Genomic DNA, 20,127 nt, shown 5'->3' with positions numbered 1-20,127 from the left:
TAATAATAATAATAATAATAATAATAATAATAATAATAATTTATTTATACCCCGCCCATCTGGCTGGGTTTCCCCAGCCACTCTGGGCGGCTTCCAAAAGAATATTAAAATACTGTGATACATCAAACATTAAAAGCTTCCCTAAACAGGGCTGCCTTCAGATGTCTTCTAAAAGTCTGGTAGTTGTTGTTCTCTTTGACATCTGGTGGGAGGGCGTTCCACAGGGAGGGCGCCACTACCGAGAAGGCCCTCTGCCTGGTTCCCTGTAACCTGGCTTCTCGCAGTGAGGGAACCACCAAAAGGCCCTCGGTGCTGGACCTCAGCTTAGCTGCTGTTAGGTATGAAAGAGGACCTGGGCAGTCTTGGGAAGGGAAATAGTATGTAGTAATTGAAAATACATTTCTTGATCTTAAGCTGTAGCCCAGAACACCCTGAGGCCATTTTAGACTAGGTCATCCCAAGCTTTCTATTGGACGCTGGTGTCTGTCAGCCCAAATGGGCTGTGTGATCAGGAACAGGATTTCTGAAGATCTGATTCTTAAGCTAATGGAATATTGGAATCACCATGACTGCAAGTCACTATTCAGTTAGCTTATGAATCAGTGGTTTAGAAAGAAGGTATCTGGGTTTTTTATGATGATGATACTACCTGCCCTTCACCAAAAGGACCCAGTGTGTGTATGTGCATCAGTATGGCATTTTTTTAAAACTACTATTAAATTGCATTGTTTGTTTATGTCTTTAATCCAGATATGTCAGCTTGTTGAATGACTATGTAGAGTCAGAGTTTTTTCTGATTGATGGTGATTCATTATTCATCACTTGTGCAAGAGAACTAACATTGCAGCGTGGACAAAACTTGCACTTTTTCTACCTAGTTGAGCGCTTTCTCCTGGATTTAACAAGCAAAGGAGCAAAATATTTCATTGTTTTCTTCAAGGTAACAAGTAAAATGTGCTTTTACTATGTACAGTGGTTTTCTTCACTGGAAGAAAAAATGTGTTCACTCTTCTGGTATTTGTTTAACTTGACCACAGGTGTTTCAGTAGCAAAAGAGACTACAAGGATGTAGCAATTGTGAGAAAGAAGCTGTTTTATTCCATTCAACTTGCTTACCTGGCTTTGAAAATGATAAAAAACCTTCAAACAGGCTTAGCCAACTTGTGGGACAAATCTGGCTCACTAGGTTGAAGTGACCAACCTGACCAGCTTTTCCTTCTATTCTGATCAAGCACAAAAAGTATCTCAATTAATAGTAGAGCAAAAACAAAATCAAAAAGCAATACTGTGAAAATGTAATTGTTTTGGCTTCAGTTGCCCAGTCAGAGGGAGGCAAAATCCATTGACAGCCAGAGTCCAATCCACAAACAATACCTTGATCAGTGATGGTTAGTGAAGGATAAAAACAATGCAGAATACAGTAATTTCAGAGCCTAAACTGCAAAGATTTCAGGACCATGGACAGGCCACTAGGACAGGGGAGCCATCTCTATGTCAAGAGCTGCATTCCTTTGAATCTCTTAAGGTGTGGTATGTGGAAGTGGTGGTGGAAAACCCCCGTTTTCCACCAGTTGCTCTGTTTTTCTGTGCAAGAAAGGCACAGAACTTAACATAATGCTTAGTATTCAGCTAGGTTTTACTCACATTCGGCCCACTGAAATTAATGAAGGTGATTTAAGTTAGTCCCTGACTCGCTCTCCCATGCGCCACTATCACTGAGGAGTGAAGACTCTTAACATGGCAGCCACTGGACCTGCAGCTGAACATCCCATTACCTACCTGTCTGTTTGGGTCTGGTGTGTTGTCTGTGCCAGGTAGAGGGCACTGGGAGTCTCTTCATGTGTAGAGGCCCAGTTCCTTAGTCAATAATATTTCATTCTTCTGTTCAGTGATAACCACAAGCCCATATATATGTGGCATGTTAACAGGATAGATTTTTGTGAGTTCCATGTGTATGTTAAGACAGGATTGCAGCCTTAATGTAACCCTTAAGAAATGCCATACTGTTTTGAATGTTCTGTGTCTTGATTACTGTAATACATTGAGAGGTATTTCATATATATTGTTTTTCCCCCCTTACAGGATGTAGAACATATGTATTTCAAAAATCTTGATTTCCTTTCTTTGCGTAATGCATTGATCATCCATCTGAAAAAGAACACTGAAATTCCTATACATACTGAATTTTCGAACTGCTTAGAGAGTAGTTGGCAGCAATTTCTGCAAGACAACTATCCGTATTTCTTAATAGTCGCTGATGAAGGGTTGGATCAACTGCACACCAATTTCCTCCATGTATTTATTTTGCATACTTTGTCAAAGAGAGTCAACATTGTGCTTACTTCAGGCCAAGAATCAGATGCAATCAGAGTTTATGGATACCACATCAATAGTCTATTCAAATATCAGACACATTTTAAACAGGTAAATAATAGAGTGAGTTCCCTTCAGTGAAGGAAAGGGAACAGGTTTGGTCCAAGACATCTTACTTCCTGAGATGAGGCAGAAAATGGTGTCCTTCCCCTCTGCCCAAGTTAAAATGCATGGTACCCCAGGCAGGCACCTGAGACAGGCTATCCCGCAATCACAGCTCCCCATTTCTGGTAGTAAATACAATTAATAATCAACTGAACAACTAACAATTGGCTGCTCTTTGTTGACGCCTTAAAGAAGTTGCCTGAGGTGGCAGCTTCACTCTATCTAATGGTAGGTCTAGCACTGCCGCTTGCATGACATAGCAAGACTTGGCTTCATCAGCTACAACCCTGAGGCATTTCCTGTGTGATCACACACAACTATCATTTTTAGGGGTAAGGATCAAAACAGGTTAGTATTTGCAACTTTAACATTAGGTGATGTTTCCCTTGACTTTGCTCTTATTCATAATTTAAGGGAAAACCAAGGGGGGGGGGAATCCTTGGCTTGCAAACTCCGCTAACCTGGAAGAGTTACCTCGAGTTGAGAACTTTGCCCCAGGATGAGAAGAAAAATTATGTGCCTGCGGTGCAGCGGCAGCAAGAGGCCCCATTAGCGAAAGCACGTCGCCAGTTAAGAACAGTGTCAGATTAAGAATGGACGAATTAAGTTCATAACTAGAGGTACCACTGTACAGTGGTGCCTCGCAAGACGAAAAGAATCCGTTCTGTGATTCTCTTCGTCTAGCGGTTTTTTTCGTCTTGCGAAGCAAGCCCATTGAAGGATTAGTGCTATTAGAGGCTTTTAGAGGCTTATCTGCTGATCGGATCAGCTGATAAGCGGCTTAGCCAACAGTAGTACTAAGCAAAAGGACCCCAACCCGTTTTTCTTAAAATGTGCAATTATATATAAAAACTGAATATAGTAAGCCCTGTCCTTAAACAGGCATTCTTTCATGCCCACAAAGGAATACCAGCGGCAACCATTTTGGGCATGTCCAATTGTTGTGTGTTTGCCGACACGTGGGTTCTTTTGGAGGGCAGAACAGGGTGAGGTGTGCGGTGCAAAATGGTCACCGCCTGTACATGCATCATCTTAAGAAAAATGTTTGGGACCTTTTTGCTTAGAACCATTATACAAAGAGTAACAGCTTTTAAAGTGTATTTCCTGATTTATATAGGGCAGTCAGTTGAACCTTATGAAATCAATGTATACCCATGTAGGCACCTTCAGGCATTCAGGAGACCTTTGCTGTGCCCTCAGTCATATTGAAGGAGCCTACGAGAATACAGCTGTCTTTCTCTTCAGACCTTTGCCTGGCACACAGGTCATGGGTGGAGCGGAGTGGGCAGGTGCAAAGTCACAGGCAGCCCTTTACTCATGTGATCATGATGCGTTGATTATAACAACCCTATTCACGTGTTCCTCACATGTAAGGCATTGCTATGATCACTTTGGGGCAGGGTCACGTTGCATCTTCTTTCTTAAACAACTACACATTGCCTCTAGTTGTCTGAATCGAAAGTGCAAAGTGTGGGGTCCTACTTAAGCATAGGGGTTCCAAGCGGTTGATCCACTCAGTTACGCTGGTGCCCTGATCACACAGCATTGCTACATATCTTGTGCCTTGGGCTTTCTCTTCTGGTAGCTGCAGGGTCTAAATGTGTGACTCCCTTCTCTAAATTAATCCTGGGAATGCTCTACACATAAGTATCAAGTGATTAAGGGCAATAATTAACATAATAATTAAAAGGGGGGATTTGAGGAAGTCAGATAACAATGAAAGTTAATTTGGATTTTAAAAGTAATAAGTGTTTTTATTTTTATTTTTTATTTTTAGTATTGTAATGTGTTTTGTTTTGTGTCTTTTATATGCTATTTTTGTTATAAATGTGGAAAATTAATTTTAAAAAATTGGAAAAATAATAATTAACAAAAGACTTTATCCTGGTGGGAAATCAGTGTGATTTAGGAGTGCTAATGTGGGCTGGATTATGCAGCACAATTTATGCTCATGATTTTTTCTTCTTTTAAGCATGAAAAGAACCTTGAACGTTACTGTCAATCACTGGTTAAGTACTGGAAGGAATCTGGTACAAAAGTATGCATTTTTCTTTGTGGATGTCCAAGTCTGGATGCTTTGGCAGGAAAGGTAATAGGTTTTTTCACTGCTTACGAATTGGTTCCCCCATTGTTATCATCGTCATCATTGTATTTCTAATTTGCTGAAATTTTTTGGAAATACGATATTTAAAACAGTCAAGTCCACCAAGAAAATTGTAAGAAAAGAAGGAAAGGAGAATGACCCTTTTCTGTGTTCTTCTCCCTGCTTATAGGGAAGCGTTCAAAATAAGTAGCAGAAAATGTTTCAAATGCAAACCATGTTCAAATGTTCTCCCACATGTGATTCCAAGTGCATGGGAGCAGATGGAGAGCGAGACCATGCTTTCAGCTGTATCCCTGCCAACTTTCATGTATTAAGCGTGAAGACGGTCTGGAGCAGGAACCCTCTCCTACTCCCCATGCAAGAGCACCTCCCCATGCAAATTAGACCCCTTTGTGTGGAGCCTAGACATGTAAAATATGTGTCGGGGTAAGTTTAGGAGGAGGCTGTACCCCTTCACGCAGCTGGAATTACTCAAATAGTGCTACAGATGTACATCTTTGTAACACATGCAGGACTAACTAGACTTGAAACTTCAGAAAGGATGTGGAGAAACAGACATAGTCAAGGGTAAAACCAAAACCTGTATCCTGTAAGCTTTCTTAAATATACTGTACTATGTTCATCAAAAGGGATATGGAAATGAATGAACCCAAAAGTTCATCTGTATGTATGGATCATGAATAAGCAGAACTGTTTGTAGTTCAATATACTGTTGTAGGATTTCATTTAAGCAGGAGAGATAATATTGAATCATAACAGTTTATTCACACATTCATTCAAGCTTATAAGTGTATTTCTCTAAAAAAAAAAAAAGAATCCTTTTCTGAGTTAGATTTTAAAGACAAAAATACATACTAACATTTCCATCTTTCATTATATGTTCTGAAATGTCAGGCTTATAGAAAATTTGCCCAATTCCAGAAGGAAATAAAAGATCTTCGGTATGTTGTCTGCATCATCACCTGTTCACTAGTCCTGGAAACACACATGCAAGTACTAGAAAGACCAACTAGCTCTGCAAAATGGGTGAGAATTTTCTATGTACTCAAATACATTACAACAGAGACTAGCACATTCAATATGGCGTAAACTTTCATAGTCCACTTCATTAGATCTACGAAAAATAATCCCAAACTGGCATGTATTTAATGGACTATGTTCACAAAAGCTTTATGCCATCATTAAATTATGCCATCATTAAATTGGTGATGTTTCTATTGTTTTTGCTGCAACAGGCTAACATTGGCTATGCTTCCAGAAATTATTAAAATAAATTGCTTTCATTTGAACAGTAGTCCATTTTTGCAATTAATATTCCTGTATGCACTTGAGTTGTTGTTGTTGTTGTTTTGGTCCTCTTTCCTACTTTTGGCAGTATCTCAATTATGACTTTTCAATACCTCAATTATGACTTTTCCACATTCAGCCTTTGAGCTCCAATGCCAATACCAACCATTACAAGGAGTACATGGTGCTAGCATGAGAATACTCTGTGCAATTGGGCTTATCCACATTCAGCGGTTGCTGAACCTGCGTGGAGCTGCTGTCACCACCAAGAGTTTTTTCAGTGGCTTTTGATGACCCCCACGACATTTGAAATATTACATCACTACCCTGATTGTTTATGGGTATCATCATGTAATTTGATTTAAGATACATGATAGAATTATTGTGACAATAATTCTTATGCAGAATATCAGCACCATAACAATTAAAACACAGTAAAGTCTGGATTAACAATACTATAAATAAAGTTGCCCACTTGACAGGGTTTTAAGGCTCTGGCTTGATTTTTTACTTCCAAGTACAAGCACCCCAAACAGACTTAAATTATTATTTTTAATTGGGTGATTGTTGAGGGCCCCCTTACCAATGTAATTTGACAAGTTTATATTTACAAACTGAATGGTGAAAAATGGGAAACCAGAGGAATTTGATTTGTAGGGTGTATTTCTTTTTTTTTAAAAAAACCTTGTTTTTGCTTCTCAAAAAGAATGAGAAGAAGAAGAAGAAGATGAGTTTGGATGAGAAAACAGTGTTAACCCTGGAAGATGTTGGAGACCTTCTACGGATGTATTGCCTCAGTGTGGTATTCCTACATCATTTGCCCCTTTCTCAACGATCTCGGGTGAGATTCATCAATGCCTGCTGGAATGAGGAAACTTTGAGATTTATGCAACAGGTAGGCACTGCAATGACTACTTCCAGTATATTATTACAGTAAAGTGTTGGCCACCTTTTATTATTTTATGAACCAGGGAAGAACTAAAGCCAGGTGCTGCATTTGTGGAACATTCTTAAGAAAGTGCTTTTCTGTAGCCAGTTTTTCAGTGTGTATGTCAAATGGTTGGAAGGGCAAAGAGAGAAAATGTAGCCAATCAAATTTGGGTATATGGCAGCATCTATGAGGGAAAATGAAGGCCTCAGACTGCCCTTAGGCTGAATGGCGTGGGAGAGGAAACCTGGCAACTTTGTTCGTGCCTCTCCCTCCCCACCTTCATGTAGAAGGCCTCTTTTACTGCCAGATCATTGTCATCTAGCCAAGATCTGGCTGGCTATGCAATGCCCTAATCCTTTATGGCTGTTGATGATCATGTATGTTTTTAAAAGACATTTTCAAATGATGCAGCTCAGGACCAAATTATGAACTCACTGCTCATTTTTATGGGCATTTTGTATCACACTTTGAATGCTATTTGCAAGTGCTTTATGTTTATGAATTGAGACATTTAAGTTTGGGAATAATCCTGGGTATTCATGTGCCATAACAGCTGGGGTGCTGGAATAGATGCCAACCATGCAGTTAGCAAATATATGAGAAACTGCTGTCACTGCTGTGGTCTTGATTCACATTGGGCCCTCTGCTATTTGCAGTAGGTGTGAGGAAAGCTCCCACTTGTTTTAGTTTGTAGAGCAAGTAATTGTGGAGAGATGCATAAATGTAGATGCACAGTTTATCTTAGCATGGTGCTTTACCTATCATGACTCTCCTTGTTTCCAGCTACCAAGACTTGAATTACCATCGGTCCTTCTGTCTGTGGACAAGCTTTCTTGGAAAGGGAGAATGAGGCCTTTGACCAGTTTTATAATATTTAGACACCTGTAGCCATGAAAAATAAATTTAGGTGTTTCAGAAAAAGAACTCCTCTAACGCAATAGTTTTACCCCTCATAGTGTACAGTTAGGCTGGAGAGTTAAATACTGATTAATTGAAAATGTTTTCTTTCCATATTGTGCATTGACGCCATTTGAATAAATAATAAACGAACCCTATGTTGTGCAGTTTACTGAGATTTTTTCTTTTCTCCTTTCAGTATAAACTTTGTGAATTTCATGTTCTTCAATGCCTTGCAACTCAGGCCTTGAAGAACGTGGATTTTTCTACACTGCCTGATTTAAGTGATGATCTCCTGTTGAAGAACATTGCATTTTATTATGGACTGGAAAAAGGCCCAGGTACTCCATTCACACCAGTTATAATATTTTTAGGCCCAGACTTTTCATGATGAAAGCAAGGCCTTCATGGAGTTGCAGACTGTCATTGAGATAGGTGAAGCCTTATCTCACACATCTCTTCTTTTGTCCAGGAGGCAGGGTTTTCATCTTTTGTGTTTCCCAATGAGTACAGTGTCATGGGAGATTGACAGTTGTGTAGGCAGTTGAAGAGAACGAATATTTACTTTGATAGGATCTCTTCTTTTGGGAACATTAAATCACAGAATGTTCATTTTGGACCAGTTTAGATAGCATGAAAAGTGATGGGAATACAGGGCAACAAGCCTTGGGGTCATGTTCTGGTGCAACCACAAGGAGAAGCTTTCATTTCTATTTTTTATTAACCACAGTTTAGTGTTACGTCTAAACCCTTAACTGTAGGCATGTGCAGGGGGTGTGCCCAGGCACATCAGAATGTTTTTAAAAATCAGGGATCAAGCGAAGTACAGTGGTACCTACTTAATTCGTTCCAGAGGTCCGTACTTAACCTGAAACTGTTCTTAACCTGAAGCACCACTTTAGCCTATGGGGCCTCCTACTGCTGCCGTGCCGCCAGAGCACAATTTCTGTTCTCATCCTGAAACAAAGTTCTTAACCTGAAGCACTATTTCTGGGTTAGCGGAGTCTGTAACCTGAAGCGTATGTAACCTGAAGCGTATTTAACCCGAGGTACCACTGTAGACAGAAAGAGATACAGGGAGAGTAAAAAGGCTGGAATGAATCTGCAGCTTTGTCTCTAGAGGCAGTGGTGGGTGATTGACTCCAGCAGCAGCAGAAGTTGCACCTCTATTCCAGCCTTTTTCTTCTGCCTATGTCTGTTTCTGTCTCATGGCCCTGCCTCCCTCTGAACTCTGGTTGTCACTTTTTTTGGAGAGAGACCTGTTGGGGAGAGGGGATGCTTTGTGGCACGCAAGTATGGAGAAGATGAGCCATCCTGCCCTTGGCTCCGCTGATCTGCCTTGCCTTTAGTCAGCTTGGCATGAGTGTTTTCCTCTGCAAGAAAAAATCTCCCTTTTTGATGTCTTCACCACTCTTGTTGTGGTTGTTTTTGCCTCGTTTCCTCTTCCTTGTCCTTATTTGTTGGTATTGTCATTCCTCTTCCTTTTTCTTTCCTTGAAATAAAATTAAATCCCTGGGTGCACACCCTAATGAAATATGCTGTGCACGCCTATGCCCCAACCGGGGCCAATCAAGTGCATTTTTCTCCTGAGTTGGACCAGCAAATGACTTCCTCTTGTGGTGTAGTGTGGTGTAGTGGTTAAGAGTGGTAGTCTCGTAATCTGGGGAACCGGGTTCGTGTCTCCGCTCCTCCACATGCAGCTGCTGGGTGACCTTGGGCCAGTCACACTTCTTTGAAGTCTCTCAGCCCCACTCACCTCACAGAGTGTTTGTTGTGGGAGAAGAAGGGAAAGGAGAATGTTAGCCACTTTGAGACTCCTTCAGGTAGTGATAAAGCGGGATATCAAATCCAAACTCTTCTTCTTCTTCTTCTTCTTCTTCTTCTTTGTGGATGACCTTGGGTCATTCACAATTTTTCAACGTAACCAACTTTGTTGGGATGATATGAGAATAAAAATGGAGATGTCATGCAAACTGCCTTAAGATCTTAGGAAGAAATCAGGATATAAATGCAATAAAAATGTTAAATAATAAGTTGCTGATGTGTTGTTGCTCTGTCCTCCTGCTTTGGTGGGTGTGTGGCATCTTAGGGACTGTAGAGTATATACTAGACAGGGATTTCTTCCATTGGCTTTCAGTAGCCCAAGCCATAGAGCCTGTCTGAGAAAGCAATCAGAAGATGAGACACAAATTTTCAAAATTCTTCTCCGTGTTGGGCAAGACACAAATAGTGGGTGGGGATTGGGACAAAGAAAGCTTTTGAGTCTTTAAAAAAATATCTTAAAGGTAGTGTGTGGAAGAAAAGAGGATCACGTAATTTTGAAATAAAAGTTATATTTCCAAACACACATTGCTTTGAACTGCTAATTTTCTTCTCATTTCTTAAATTAGGGTTTGATTTGGATACAGGAGCAAAAATGAATAGGGACTATGAACTTTTGTGGAAACATATCACAGAACTCTCTGGAACATGTGATTTTGGAGCACCTTTTCCTCTACGAAGAACTTCTACAACATTTATTGAGGAAAAATGTTTATCTGGAAAAGGTAACAACCTTCTGGGATTTGTTTAGTTTTTAAAGCAGACTCTGAATGGCCACCTATCAAAGGATGCTGTAACCTCAGGTTTCCTAAATCAACAGGGTTTGGGCTCTTCCAACTCTTAGGATTACCACATAATATAATTCTAATTCTATATATTACATACTGTGGGATGTTGATAATATTGTGATAAGTAAAGCTTCATATAACAATGCAGTCATTATTATAATTTTGGCGTGTAATAATTATTGTAAACATTGATAAATATGATTTCTTCATATAACAATGCAGTCATTATTATAATTTTGGCATGTAATAATTTTTGTAAACATTGATACCGTAAATATGATTTCCCATAATAATGCAGTGAGTAGTGTATTCGTTTTCTTTTTTACCCACATACTAGGGACCAGTCACAGTTTGCATTTATGATTGTATTTCTTGCAATTTTGTACTTTTTTTTTTACCTTCCTACAGCAGTGCATATTTATATTACAGGAAAATGTTTCCAGCACTTTTCCATACACACACACAATTACGTACATACACACACATATACACACAGTAGTACTTGAACTCATACTTTTCACTTCTTGCTGTAGTAATCTTCTCAACAACAATGATTTTATTTTTGGTAAAGACAAGGAATCGAAGAGGATGTTTCCTAAACCTGGACTTATACCAGTGATGAATACCATAGTGGATGAATTTGCTGGGAATATTTTAACTGAACTGCCATTTTTAAAAACGTATGTATCTCTTTTAGTTTCTTGGATATTCAAGAATGGACATATATTTATTTAACAATGCTCATATACCAAGGAATTTGGCCTGGTAAAAGGGAGGACCAAAGGGCCAAATAGGAAGTTCTGGAGGGCCACATTCGGTTTTCCATGCCGAAGGCTCCCTATCCCTGAAATACATAGGGATCTGGCTTTGATAGAGAGAATATCTACACAATGAATGTTTTTTATTATTTAATCATTACTGAATAATGCCACATATGCAATATTTTTATTTCTTAGTGATGATCCTGTTGTTACCTCACTTAAAAAACAAAAAGAATTTGATGAACTCCTGCACTGGCATTCCGGAAAGCCACTCAGTGATGATTATGACAGGACAAGTGAAGGATTTTGGGGTAAATACAAGAAAACTGCTGCAACCAAGTCCCCGGACAACTACAGTACAGTGGAACTTCGGAAGCCGAACGTCTCGGAAGCTGAACGTTTCGGCTCCTGAACTCTGACAAACCGGAAGTAAATGCCTGTATTTTTGAACGTGCCTCGGAAGCTGAACACTTTTGAGGCACGTTTCTCTTTTTTCTCAATGGGGCTTACTGACTGCCCCATTGAGCCTCGGTTTTTGAATGTTTCGGAAGCTGGACGGGCTTCCAGAATGCATTAAGTTTGACATCTGAGGTTCCACTGTACTCACACTTAAGTTGTCCAAGAAATGGCTACTCTTAAGAAAACAGACATGAACGTGCATAGGAAAAATCATCTGGGTGTCTACTCTTTAATGTTAAAGTTTTGCCTTATAGAGTTAAGTATATAGTTCCAAAGTTAAAATTCCATGTTTCTGAAGGAGAGAACCTTCTGTTTGCCCAACCAACACGATCCTATGAAATCACTGTGGTTATGTTGTTGCTTTGGATTCTGCAGTCTGGCCTATTTATCACTTTTTTTTACCAGCCAACAAATTTCTGGTAACTAAACATGGGTTCCTCACTGGTAATGTCTTCCAGATGATGCTACATCCCATGTATTCCAGTGCCCAGTAGAATTGACTCTAGCCATGCAGAATCTAGTTCTAGTTGTGAGCAGAGACATTCCTGCTTTGCTCTGCCAAACTGAAAATGGCATTGCAGTAGTGGGTGCTACTCCTTTCTTGCCTTCAGGGAGTAGAATTGGGAAAATGTGTGTAGCTGCCCTGACCCATCTATTAGGAAAAGCAGCTAGACAGGAAAACATAGACAATGAATTAAAGAGTAATTGGAGTAAGGAGACAGTGGCTTAGAGTCACAAAGGAGGTGGGCATCTCCTTGAAGTCTGGTTTTTGATCACTGAAGTGCCATTTAGGGAAGATGGTGATGTTAAAGGGCACTGTGATGCATTTGTGTGTCTTGAAGGAGAAAAGAAAGACCCAAGGGCCTTACGAAAGAATCAAAAACTGCAAACCTTTCAACGATTTTATGGGGAATCCCTAGAAGGCACAATTTCGAAGAAAATTGCTCCTCAGCCAGATACTCCAAAGAAGGCTTCTCCTTATGCTACAAAAAGCAAGAAAGTCCAAGTAAGAGCCAGAGCTCTCTTTCCTTTGTTTTTCTTTATGCCTCATCACCCACATAATCACCTCAACAGAAAGCTAGCCTGGCTTATATTTTAACATCTGCTGGATCCAAGGGTTTGGAGGGCATACAGCCTACTTCCCTCCACTCTGTTGCATTTCTTGGGGGTGAGGGGTGGGGGGAGAATTACATGCATGCATAAACACATTATGGAACTGGGATCCTACCAAGAGCTGAAATGTAATGAGAGTTATTGATTTGCTGTTAACGCCTTTCATCCACAGAAGACAAAAGCAGAAATTATTATTGAGGAGAACCAGAAAAGGAAAAGAGCTGAAGAAGAGAGAAAAGAAGAGCGTCGTTGGAGTGCCCTTTCAGTGACTATTGAAAACAACATTAAAGAAAATATGGCCTCTGGAATTAAGAATCTAGAAGTCTTTCTGGGAAAATGTCAAAGTGCACCTGTGAAATGTAGTGCTGAAATGGCAGCACTGAATGTTTGCTTTGGTTTGTGGACAGAACATTGCAAAGCAGCAGGTATGAGGGTGCATGAAGTGGCTATTGCTTTTGGCAACACTGGTCAGACATATAGATATATATGTGTGTGAGAGAGAATGAGAACTTCTCTCTTTGTGTTGATATAATTCTGAGGCCTTTATCAAGGCCTGACATATTTAGATCATGAGATATCTGAAAGCTCAGATTTCCCATATTAGGTGGATTTCCCTTCCCTTTGTGCACGGAAAGTTCATTTTGGTTGCTCTGTGTATAACCATCAATCACTACTTCCAAACCCAAGGAATCAATTTCCCATTAAACGTTGATTTTTTTTAAAAAAAATATTTTACCTTCCCCATATTGCTCAGAGAAGATTTTCATAGGACTGCAAGGAGAACTCTGCACAGTTGCTGAGAGTTCTACTCCAGGTTAGATGAGCAGGTGCAGAAATCCCTGTGCAGACTTTCCCCATAAAATATTTAGTCAGGGAAGAGAAAGCACACACTGAGAGACTGAGGTAGGGTTGCATCTGTACCTCTGTCCTCTGCAGCTTGGTGCTCATGAGATCAGGCAAATGCGGATACAGGCCAGTGATTTCTACAAGGTCTACCCTAAATTGGCTGCTGTGATGTCTCAGAAGCCCAAATAGGTATTAAACATAGAGATCTATGGATAAAGGCGGTATACAAATTTTAATAATAATAATAATAATAATAATAATAATAATAATAGTAATAATAATGAGGTGGGGCCTGACTGCAGTACTTAATTTAGAATAGAGCTTACAAGGGAACTTGCTTTTGTGCTAGGTTTCAGGCTAGCGTGTGAAGAAAAACAGTAACACATGGCTCCTCTCACTACTGGAGAACTACAGACAAAATCAAACCTCTGGTTTCTAGGTTCCTTCTACATCTGATAGGTTTCCCACATGACATGGGTTCCATGAACATGGGGTTCTTCCAAAATGATTACTTTTGAGAAAAACTTGGGGGAAACGTGCCATTTATCACCTGATTACTCAGATGAATTGCCTTACAAATTATAACTAATGAATGGATTTGATCACCATGTCTGATGAATTTTAGTGAGTTTGCTTTTTTACTTCTCAAGGTGAAACTGAGAAAAAATTTAATATAGCAGCTGAAGTGATGAGAAGAATCCACTCACTGATTGAAAATTATGACCATAAGGATTTATTGAAGGAGACAGATTTCCACCAGATTGCAAAATGCCTCTGGTACTTTGGATTTGACAATTTGGCAACTTCTTTAAAATATATCAAGGTAACTGTGTAATTATGGAACACTTGCATGCAAACGCAAAGGTACTTCACTTAGATTTTCTTGAGCAAGTTGCCCTATTTGTAAAGTATAGGCTGCAGCTTTTTCTGGAACTGTATAAATACTTGTTTGAGCCACTGCTGTTATAGTGACCTTATCAGAAGTGAACTGTGCGTTAGCTCACTTTATGCTAAGATATATTTAATTAGATACACTATTTCTACTTGATTCATACTATTTGCTCTTGGGGAAAAAGCCCAGTCATTTTAAAACATGCTGCCAAACTGAAATATCTAAATGCTTGTAGGTATCTGAACAAGAGAGAAAGGAACTTAAGCAAAAGCATGCAAAATATGCTGTTGGCATGGGGTCCTCTCGGTTTCAGCTACAGTACATGGGCCATTATCTTATGCGAGAAGAAAGAAAAGATCCTGATCCTAGAGTGCAACACTTCATTCCAGATTCATGGCAGGTATTATTAACAACATACTGTGAAGTTAATTTTCCTATTTTTGTAGAGAAAGTATATGTAAGGTGTTGCCTTTTTGGCAGCTGGTGTGGCGGATGAATATGTACACTTTCATCCATCCATCCACCCCTCCCCCAAGTTGTTATTTGACCTACTGGGGAAAACATACCATAAAGTTTGCTGGTGTAAGAAAACATCATCAACAACATCACCATTTTGTTATTTATATGCCACCTATCTGACTAGGTTTCTCCTGCCACTCTGGGCAGCTCCCAACAAAATATTAAAAACACATCAAACATTTTAAAAAAACTTAGCTATTTCATATATCTTCTAAAAGTCAAACCATTGTTTATTTACTGGACATTGATGGGAGGGTGTTCCACAGGACGGGTGACCATACTGAGAAGGCCCTCTCCTGGTTCCTTGTAACCTCACATTGAAGGAACCGCCAGAAGGCCCTCAGAGCTGGATCTCAGGGATGAACTTTGGGAGTGGAGATGCTCCTTCAGGTATATGGGGCTGAGACATCTGTACATGTCGTCTTCTGGAGGTTGTTGTACTACAACTACCATCAATTCCAGCGAGTTATGGGCAGTGTAGTTCAAGAACAAATTGAGGGCCACAAATTTCCCATCCCTCACCTATGCCTTTGTCTCTAGTGTGATATTGTGCAGGCACAGCAACAGATATTTTGTGTTATGGACATTTATCTGTGCAGCTTTGGCATATGTTTATGTCTTTATCCAGACACGTTTATATATTAAAGTGAAGCTACTAAATATTCATGGAAGTCAATTATATGAACAAGATAATCATTGACAAGCATTCACACCACTGTTTATTTATAGAGAGAACTTCTTGACATTGTCGATAATAATGAATCTGCAGTAATTGTTGCTCCGACATCATCAGGAAAAACATATGCCTCTTACTATTGCATGGAGAAAATCTTGAGAGACAGTGATGAAAGTGTGGTTGTGTATGTTGCTCCTACAAAGGTAGGTAATAGCTTTGAACTTCTTCACAAAAAGTATGTGTCATATACACAATCTGCAATAAAACATGTCATTGTTTGGGTTCTGGTCATAGAGGGATCAAATATAAGGATCAAAAACACCAAATGCAGGTTGAAAATTCTGCTTCCTCACTTTCCTTCATATTTGTTATATAGAACCCCGGCACCCCTACAAAGAACAGGAAGCTGTAGCTTTAAAAGCCCTAGCATACATGCCCATACATACAAGCTGATCCATGCAACTAAGTGTTACAGGCTTAACCTATGGTCACATTTCAAAGAGAAGAGAAATGCACCATGGTTGTATCCAATCCATCCCAAGGGGTGCATAAAAATGTGGCAGGAATTGGGAGAAGTCATCTTAATTTTTGAATAAATGGGACGCAGATTACCCATGCCAGGTCACGATCCTGTATAGGTTTCCAACATGTTTGTAGCTGTGTGTAAACAATGAGGGTGATTAAGAATCAGGGAGGCTGTTCTCTTCCCCATGATGCCCATCTTTTACCCAAAACCCTATGCCTTTATGTGGGTACAATTCTACCAGTGGAACAACTTAGGCTCTGGAGCCCTTTCACAATGCGTACAGGAATTTATCCCTGTGTATTTTTGACAGGAGCCTCCCTCCACTTCTTCCTAATGCTACTCAGCTGGTGAAAGTGTAGCAAGTAAAGGATTGTGCTCATCTTTAAGTTAAATTGCAGTTAATAGTTTAAAGATTTGGCTGTATTTTTTTCTGTATATAACAGTTGTTTGCTGCCCTAGGCTCCTTTGGGAGGAAGGGCAGGCTACTATTTTAATTAACAGCAACAATGTGCATTGCTTATTTATATCTAATAATTTATAATCTGCTTCTGTTTATGAGGATACAGTCGTACTTTGGCAGTCGAACAAAATCTGTTCCAGAAGTTCGTTCGACTTCCAAAACATTCGAAAACCCAGTCGTGGCTTCTGGTTGGCTGCAGGAACCTCCTGCAGCCAATCAGAAGCCACTGAAGCCCAGTCGGACATTCGGGTTCCAAAAGAACGTTTGCAAACTGGAACAATCACTTCCAGGTTTGCGGCTTTTGGGAGCCAAAACGTCTGAGTTCCAGGGTGTTCAGGATCCAAGGTACGCCTGTACTCAAAATGGGATTGGTCTATTCATTTACCAAAGAAATGAGCAGACTACTCCTGATGCTTTGAATGTTCTCACAAAGAGAAGTGTGTTATGAAGTCTTCCTTTGATAAACCGCATCTTACCTTGCCTTCCCAATGTGCTGCTTTTAGGCTCTCGTTAATCAAGTGTCTGCAACCATTTTTAATCGATTTGATAAAGCACTTCCATCTGGTATTGCCTTATGTGGTGTTTTCACTCGAGAATATCGTCATGATGCCTTGAATAGCCAGGTAAGTCATATGTGGCTATTACTGATTTTGCTAGCCAAGGCACTTATTCAGCTAATGCTTTTAGTTAGGTTAAAGCTCCTGGGAAGTGTTTGTAAAACAGTTGAATGGGGAAAGAAATAAAAAGGAGGAAAGTAGATGGGAAGGAAACTATAACTGGATAAAAAGGCAATGCTCTATCCGTATTCGCAAAGGCAAGGTTTTCCTTATTACAAATGTCTTTATTTATTAAATTTATATCCTACCCTTCTAAAGGAGCATTGGGTTAAAAGTTAAAATACTGCCATTTAAAATAAGCATTTAAAAGCAGTTATTATATAATACCCTCACAATTATTAATGTCATATATTATTATTATTAATTTATATCCCGCCCATCTGGCTGGCTTTTCCCAGCCACTCTGGGCAGCTTACAACATATGAAACACAACAAAATCTCAAACATTAAAAAACAAGATATCCTATACATGCAACAAACCAACTAATAAATCAATAAAAACCACCACCACCACCAACCCCAACTAAACATTTAACCAACACCAGCCCAACAAAAATGAAGGAAGCAAAATTAGAACTGTTTAAAACATTTTAAAGCATTTTAGCCAGTTGCCCCAACTGAAGAGTTGTTCCACCAATGTCCCAGGAGCCTCCCAGGAGCCTCTTTCAGCTGTTCAGGGTGAGTGTAGGTCTGTCCCCCTAGGCCAGGTGGAAATGGGCCTTGCAGCAGGCAGCAGGTCTTCCTTTCAGCACTCAGGCAGTTGCCATGACCAGTATCTATCAGCCATCCAATGCTGAATTAGGAAAATTAATTTTCATTACACAGACAAATGATTATACATGGTAAGTCATTGTTTCCATCAGACAGCATGGCCAATGGACAGGAATGATGGACATTGTAGTCCAACAACATTTGGAGGGTACCAGCTCGCCCATCACTGCCATAGGGTTGCAGTGCAATCGTGCTGCAGCACGGAAGATGCTTGCTCTGGATGGCAGGCTGATTCCCACCCAGATGTTATTTTCAGAAATGCGGCCCTGTTTATGGTGGATGGCGTGCACCTGTCGGATGGCAGTAGTGATGTATGGCTTACTGGAATTGAAAACAGTTTATTAGATTGGTTGTGGGAGTGACGGTATTGGCGGCGAGCGATTGGCTCGTGTGGCGGTTAGGCATTGGTTGAGGGATATGTGGGGAGGGGAGGTGCGGCCATCACCTGCCCCTCCAATGAATAGGGTATTCCGTTAAAGGAATCCGGGGGTCTGGATCTCATCCGAAGCCCGGAGAGGGGCTAGGGCCATGCCAGGACCCCCAGGGGTGAGCACCAGTCTATATAAATTGATGGAGCTCCCCCTGCTGGCTGTTTACCCTTCGGAGGCTTCCTGCAGGGTGGGGCAGGAGCCAGATATAGTTTGATACCAATGCCTAAACCAATACCAGTAACATTTGTGTATTTTAATAAAGTTGTGACCAAAATTTGCCCATTAACATTTAAACTAAATTCTGTCTCCACTGTGTCTTTATTTCCATGGGGGATGGTTTTTGCGGCTCGAAGCACAAGTCATTGTTTCCATCAGACAGCATGGCCAATGGTCAGGGATGATGGACATTGTAGTCCAACAACATGTGGGGGGTACCAGTTTGCCCATCACTGCCATAGGGTTGCAGTGCAATCCTGTCCACATTTACTCATCACCCAGTCCCACTATTATTCATTGAGGACTACATAAAGGATTGGTACAATATTGTTGACCAGATAATAGGGCTGTTGACCTTAGGTAATGTTGGAAGCCCTGTTACACTGATGTATGTGGCAATATGCTTCTGTCAGAGGATTTCGGTTGACAGAACATCAACTGAGCATTCTTTTTCTAGAAATAACTATGCTTCTACACTGTTCTTTTCATCAAAAAATCTAGTCATATCGATATCACTGGTATTTAGTTGCTTTTCCAAAAGTGTTCATGTTGCTTTAAACCTGTTATTAGCAGGGATGTTTCTAAAAGTCCATCAATGTTTTGTTTCAGATACTGGTAACAGTCCCTCAGTGTTTAGAAATCCTTCTTCTGTCACCTCATCGTCAAGAATGGGCCAAGAAGATACGATATGTTATATTTGATGAGGTAGGTATGCATTCGTTTTGGCAGAATTAATGAAGTATCTATAGCCTTTGACAGAAAGGCCTGTCATGCTATGCTCTAGCATGACCAAGAACCCATGGCTTGTGTGGCAGAGAGGAGTTAGACACCAGTAACACTGCTGCTGACCAGAGTGGGGGTGCTGACCAGATCAGGCCTGTGCAGTTACACCAGCGGGATCACTGATCTCTACCAAGAGCACAAGATGCAGCTTTGAAGAGTTACAATTGAGGAGATACTACTGTGCAGATAGGACTACGGCTCTGCGGGTGAAAGGAAATGGGCTGCACTCTGATGTGGCTCAGAAAGGACTAAATTGCCATCAGGAACAGAGTTAGCCTGTATTGTATGAACTGATGAGCGTATTCCTTTATATTATTTTGTATAAATTGGCAGTTGCCATTCACTGTTACAGGTGTTGGCTACATAGGTGTGGTGATGGATAAACTTGATGTAGAGTCACCCTAAACCTGAATGTGGTGCTTTAGAGGAATGCAGTGATATTTTGGAAGAATGCCATACAACTATTCTGTACTAAAAAGAATAAAAACATGTCCACATTACATAACATTAATACATTAGGCCTTTTTTCCTTCTTCTTCAGGTCCATTGTCTTGGAGGTGAAATTGGAGCAGAAGTTTGGGAGCATCTTCTGGTTATGATCCGATGTCCATTTTTGGCTCTCTCTGCAACCATAAGCAACCCCAAACATCTTGCTGAGTAAGATGGGTGAAAATTGTGAATGAAACATACTTTGAAAGTGTTGTATCAACTAGATTAGGGCTGTGTCCAAAACTGCAGCTTACTGTGCAGA

General features: G+C 40.3%; 1 protein-coding gene across 2 annotated transcripts in view; it reads left to right on the top strand.

Moving 5' to 3' along the window:
* LOC310714701 (putative ATP-dependent RNA helicase DDX60) overlaps positions 1–20,127 on the top strand; it is a 44,819-nt gene that overhangs the window by 4,584 nt on the left and 20,108 nt on the right. For both annotated transcript variants that reach the window (XM_083520199.1, XM_083520200.1), the window contains exons 4-20: positions 751–940; positions 2,083–2,424; positions 4,451–4,567; positions 5,477–5,608; positions 6,576–6,764; positions 7,897–8,038; positions 10,088–10,243; positions 10,878–10,986; positions 11,263–11,378; positions 12,369–12,532; positions 12,812–13,064; positions 14,136–14,308; positions 14,613–14,777; positions 15,626–15,775; positions 17,062–17,181; positions 19,203–19,298; positions 19,918–20,033. In XM_083520199.1, the coding sequence (XP_083376325.1) occupies positions 751–940; positions 2,083–2,424; positions 4,451–4,567; positions 5,477–5,608; positions 6,576–6,764; positions 7,897–8,038; positions 10,088–10,243; positions 10,878–10,986; positions 11,263–11,378; positions 12,369–12,532; positions 12,812–13,064; positions 14,136–14,308; positions 14,613–14,777; positions 15,626–15,775; positions 17,062–17,181; positions 19,203–19,298; positions 19,918–20,033 (2,730 nt within the window). The remainder of the gene's footprint in view (positions 1–750; positions 941–2,082; positions 2,425–4,450; positions 4,568–5,476; positions 5,609–6,575; positions 6,765–7,896; positions 8,039–10,087; positions 10,244–10,877; positions 10,987–11,262; positions 11,379–12,368; positions 12,533–12,811; positions 13,065–14,135; positions 14,309–14,612; positions 14,778–15,625; positions 15,776–17,061; positions 17,182–19,202; positions 19,299–19,917; positions 20,034–20,127) is intronic.

This window comes from Podarcis liolepis, assembly GCF_965112155.1.
Source record: "Podarcis liolepis genome assembly, chromosome: 9".
NCBI classification, from domain to species: Eukaryota; Metazoa; Chordata; class Lepidosauria; order Squamata; family Lacertidae; genus Podarcis; species Podarcis liolepis.
Note: the sequence above shows the minus strand (reverse complement) of the source record. Positions and strands in the feature narration are given on the sequence as shown.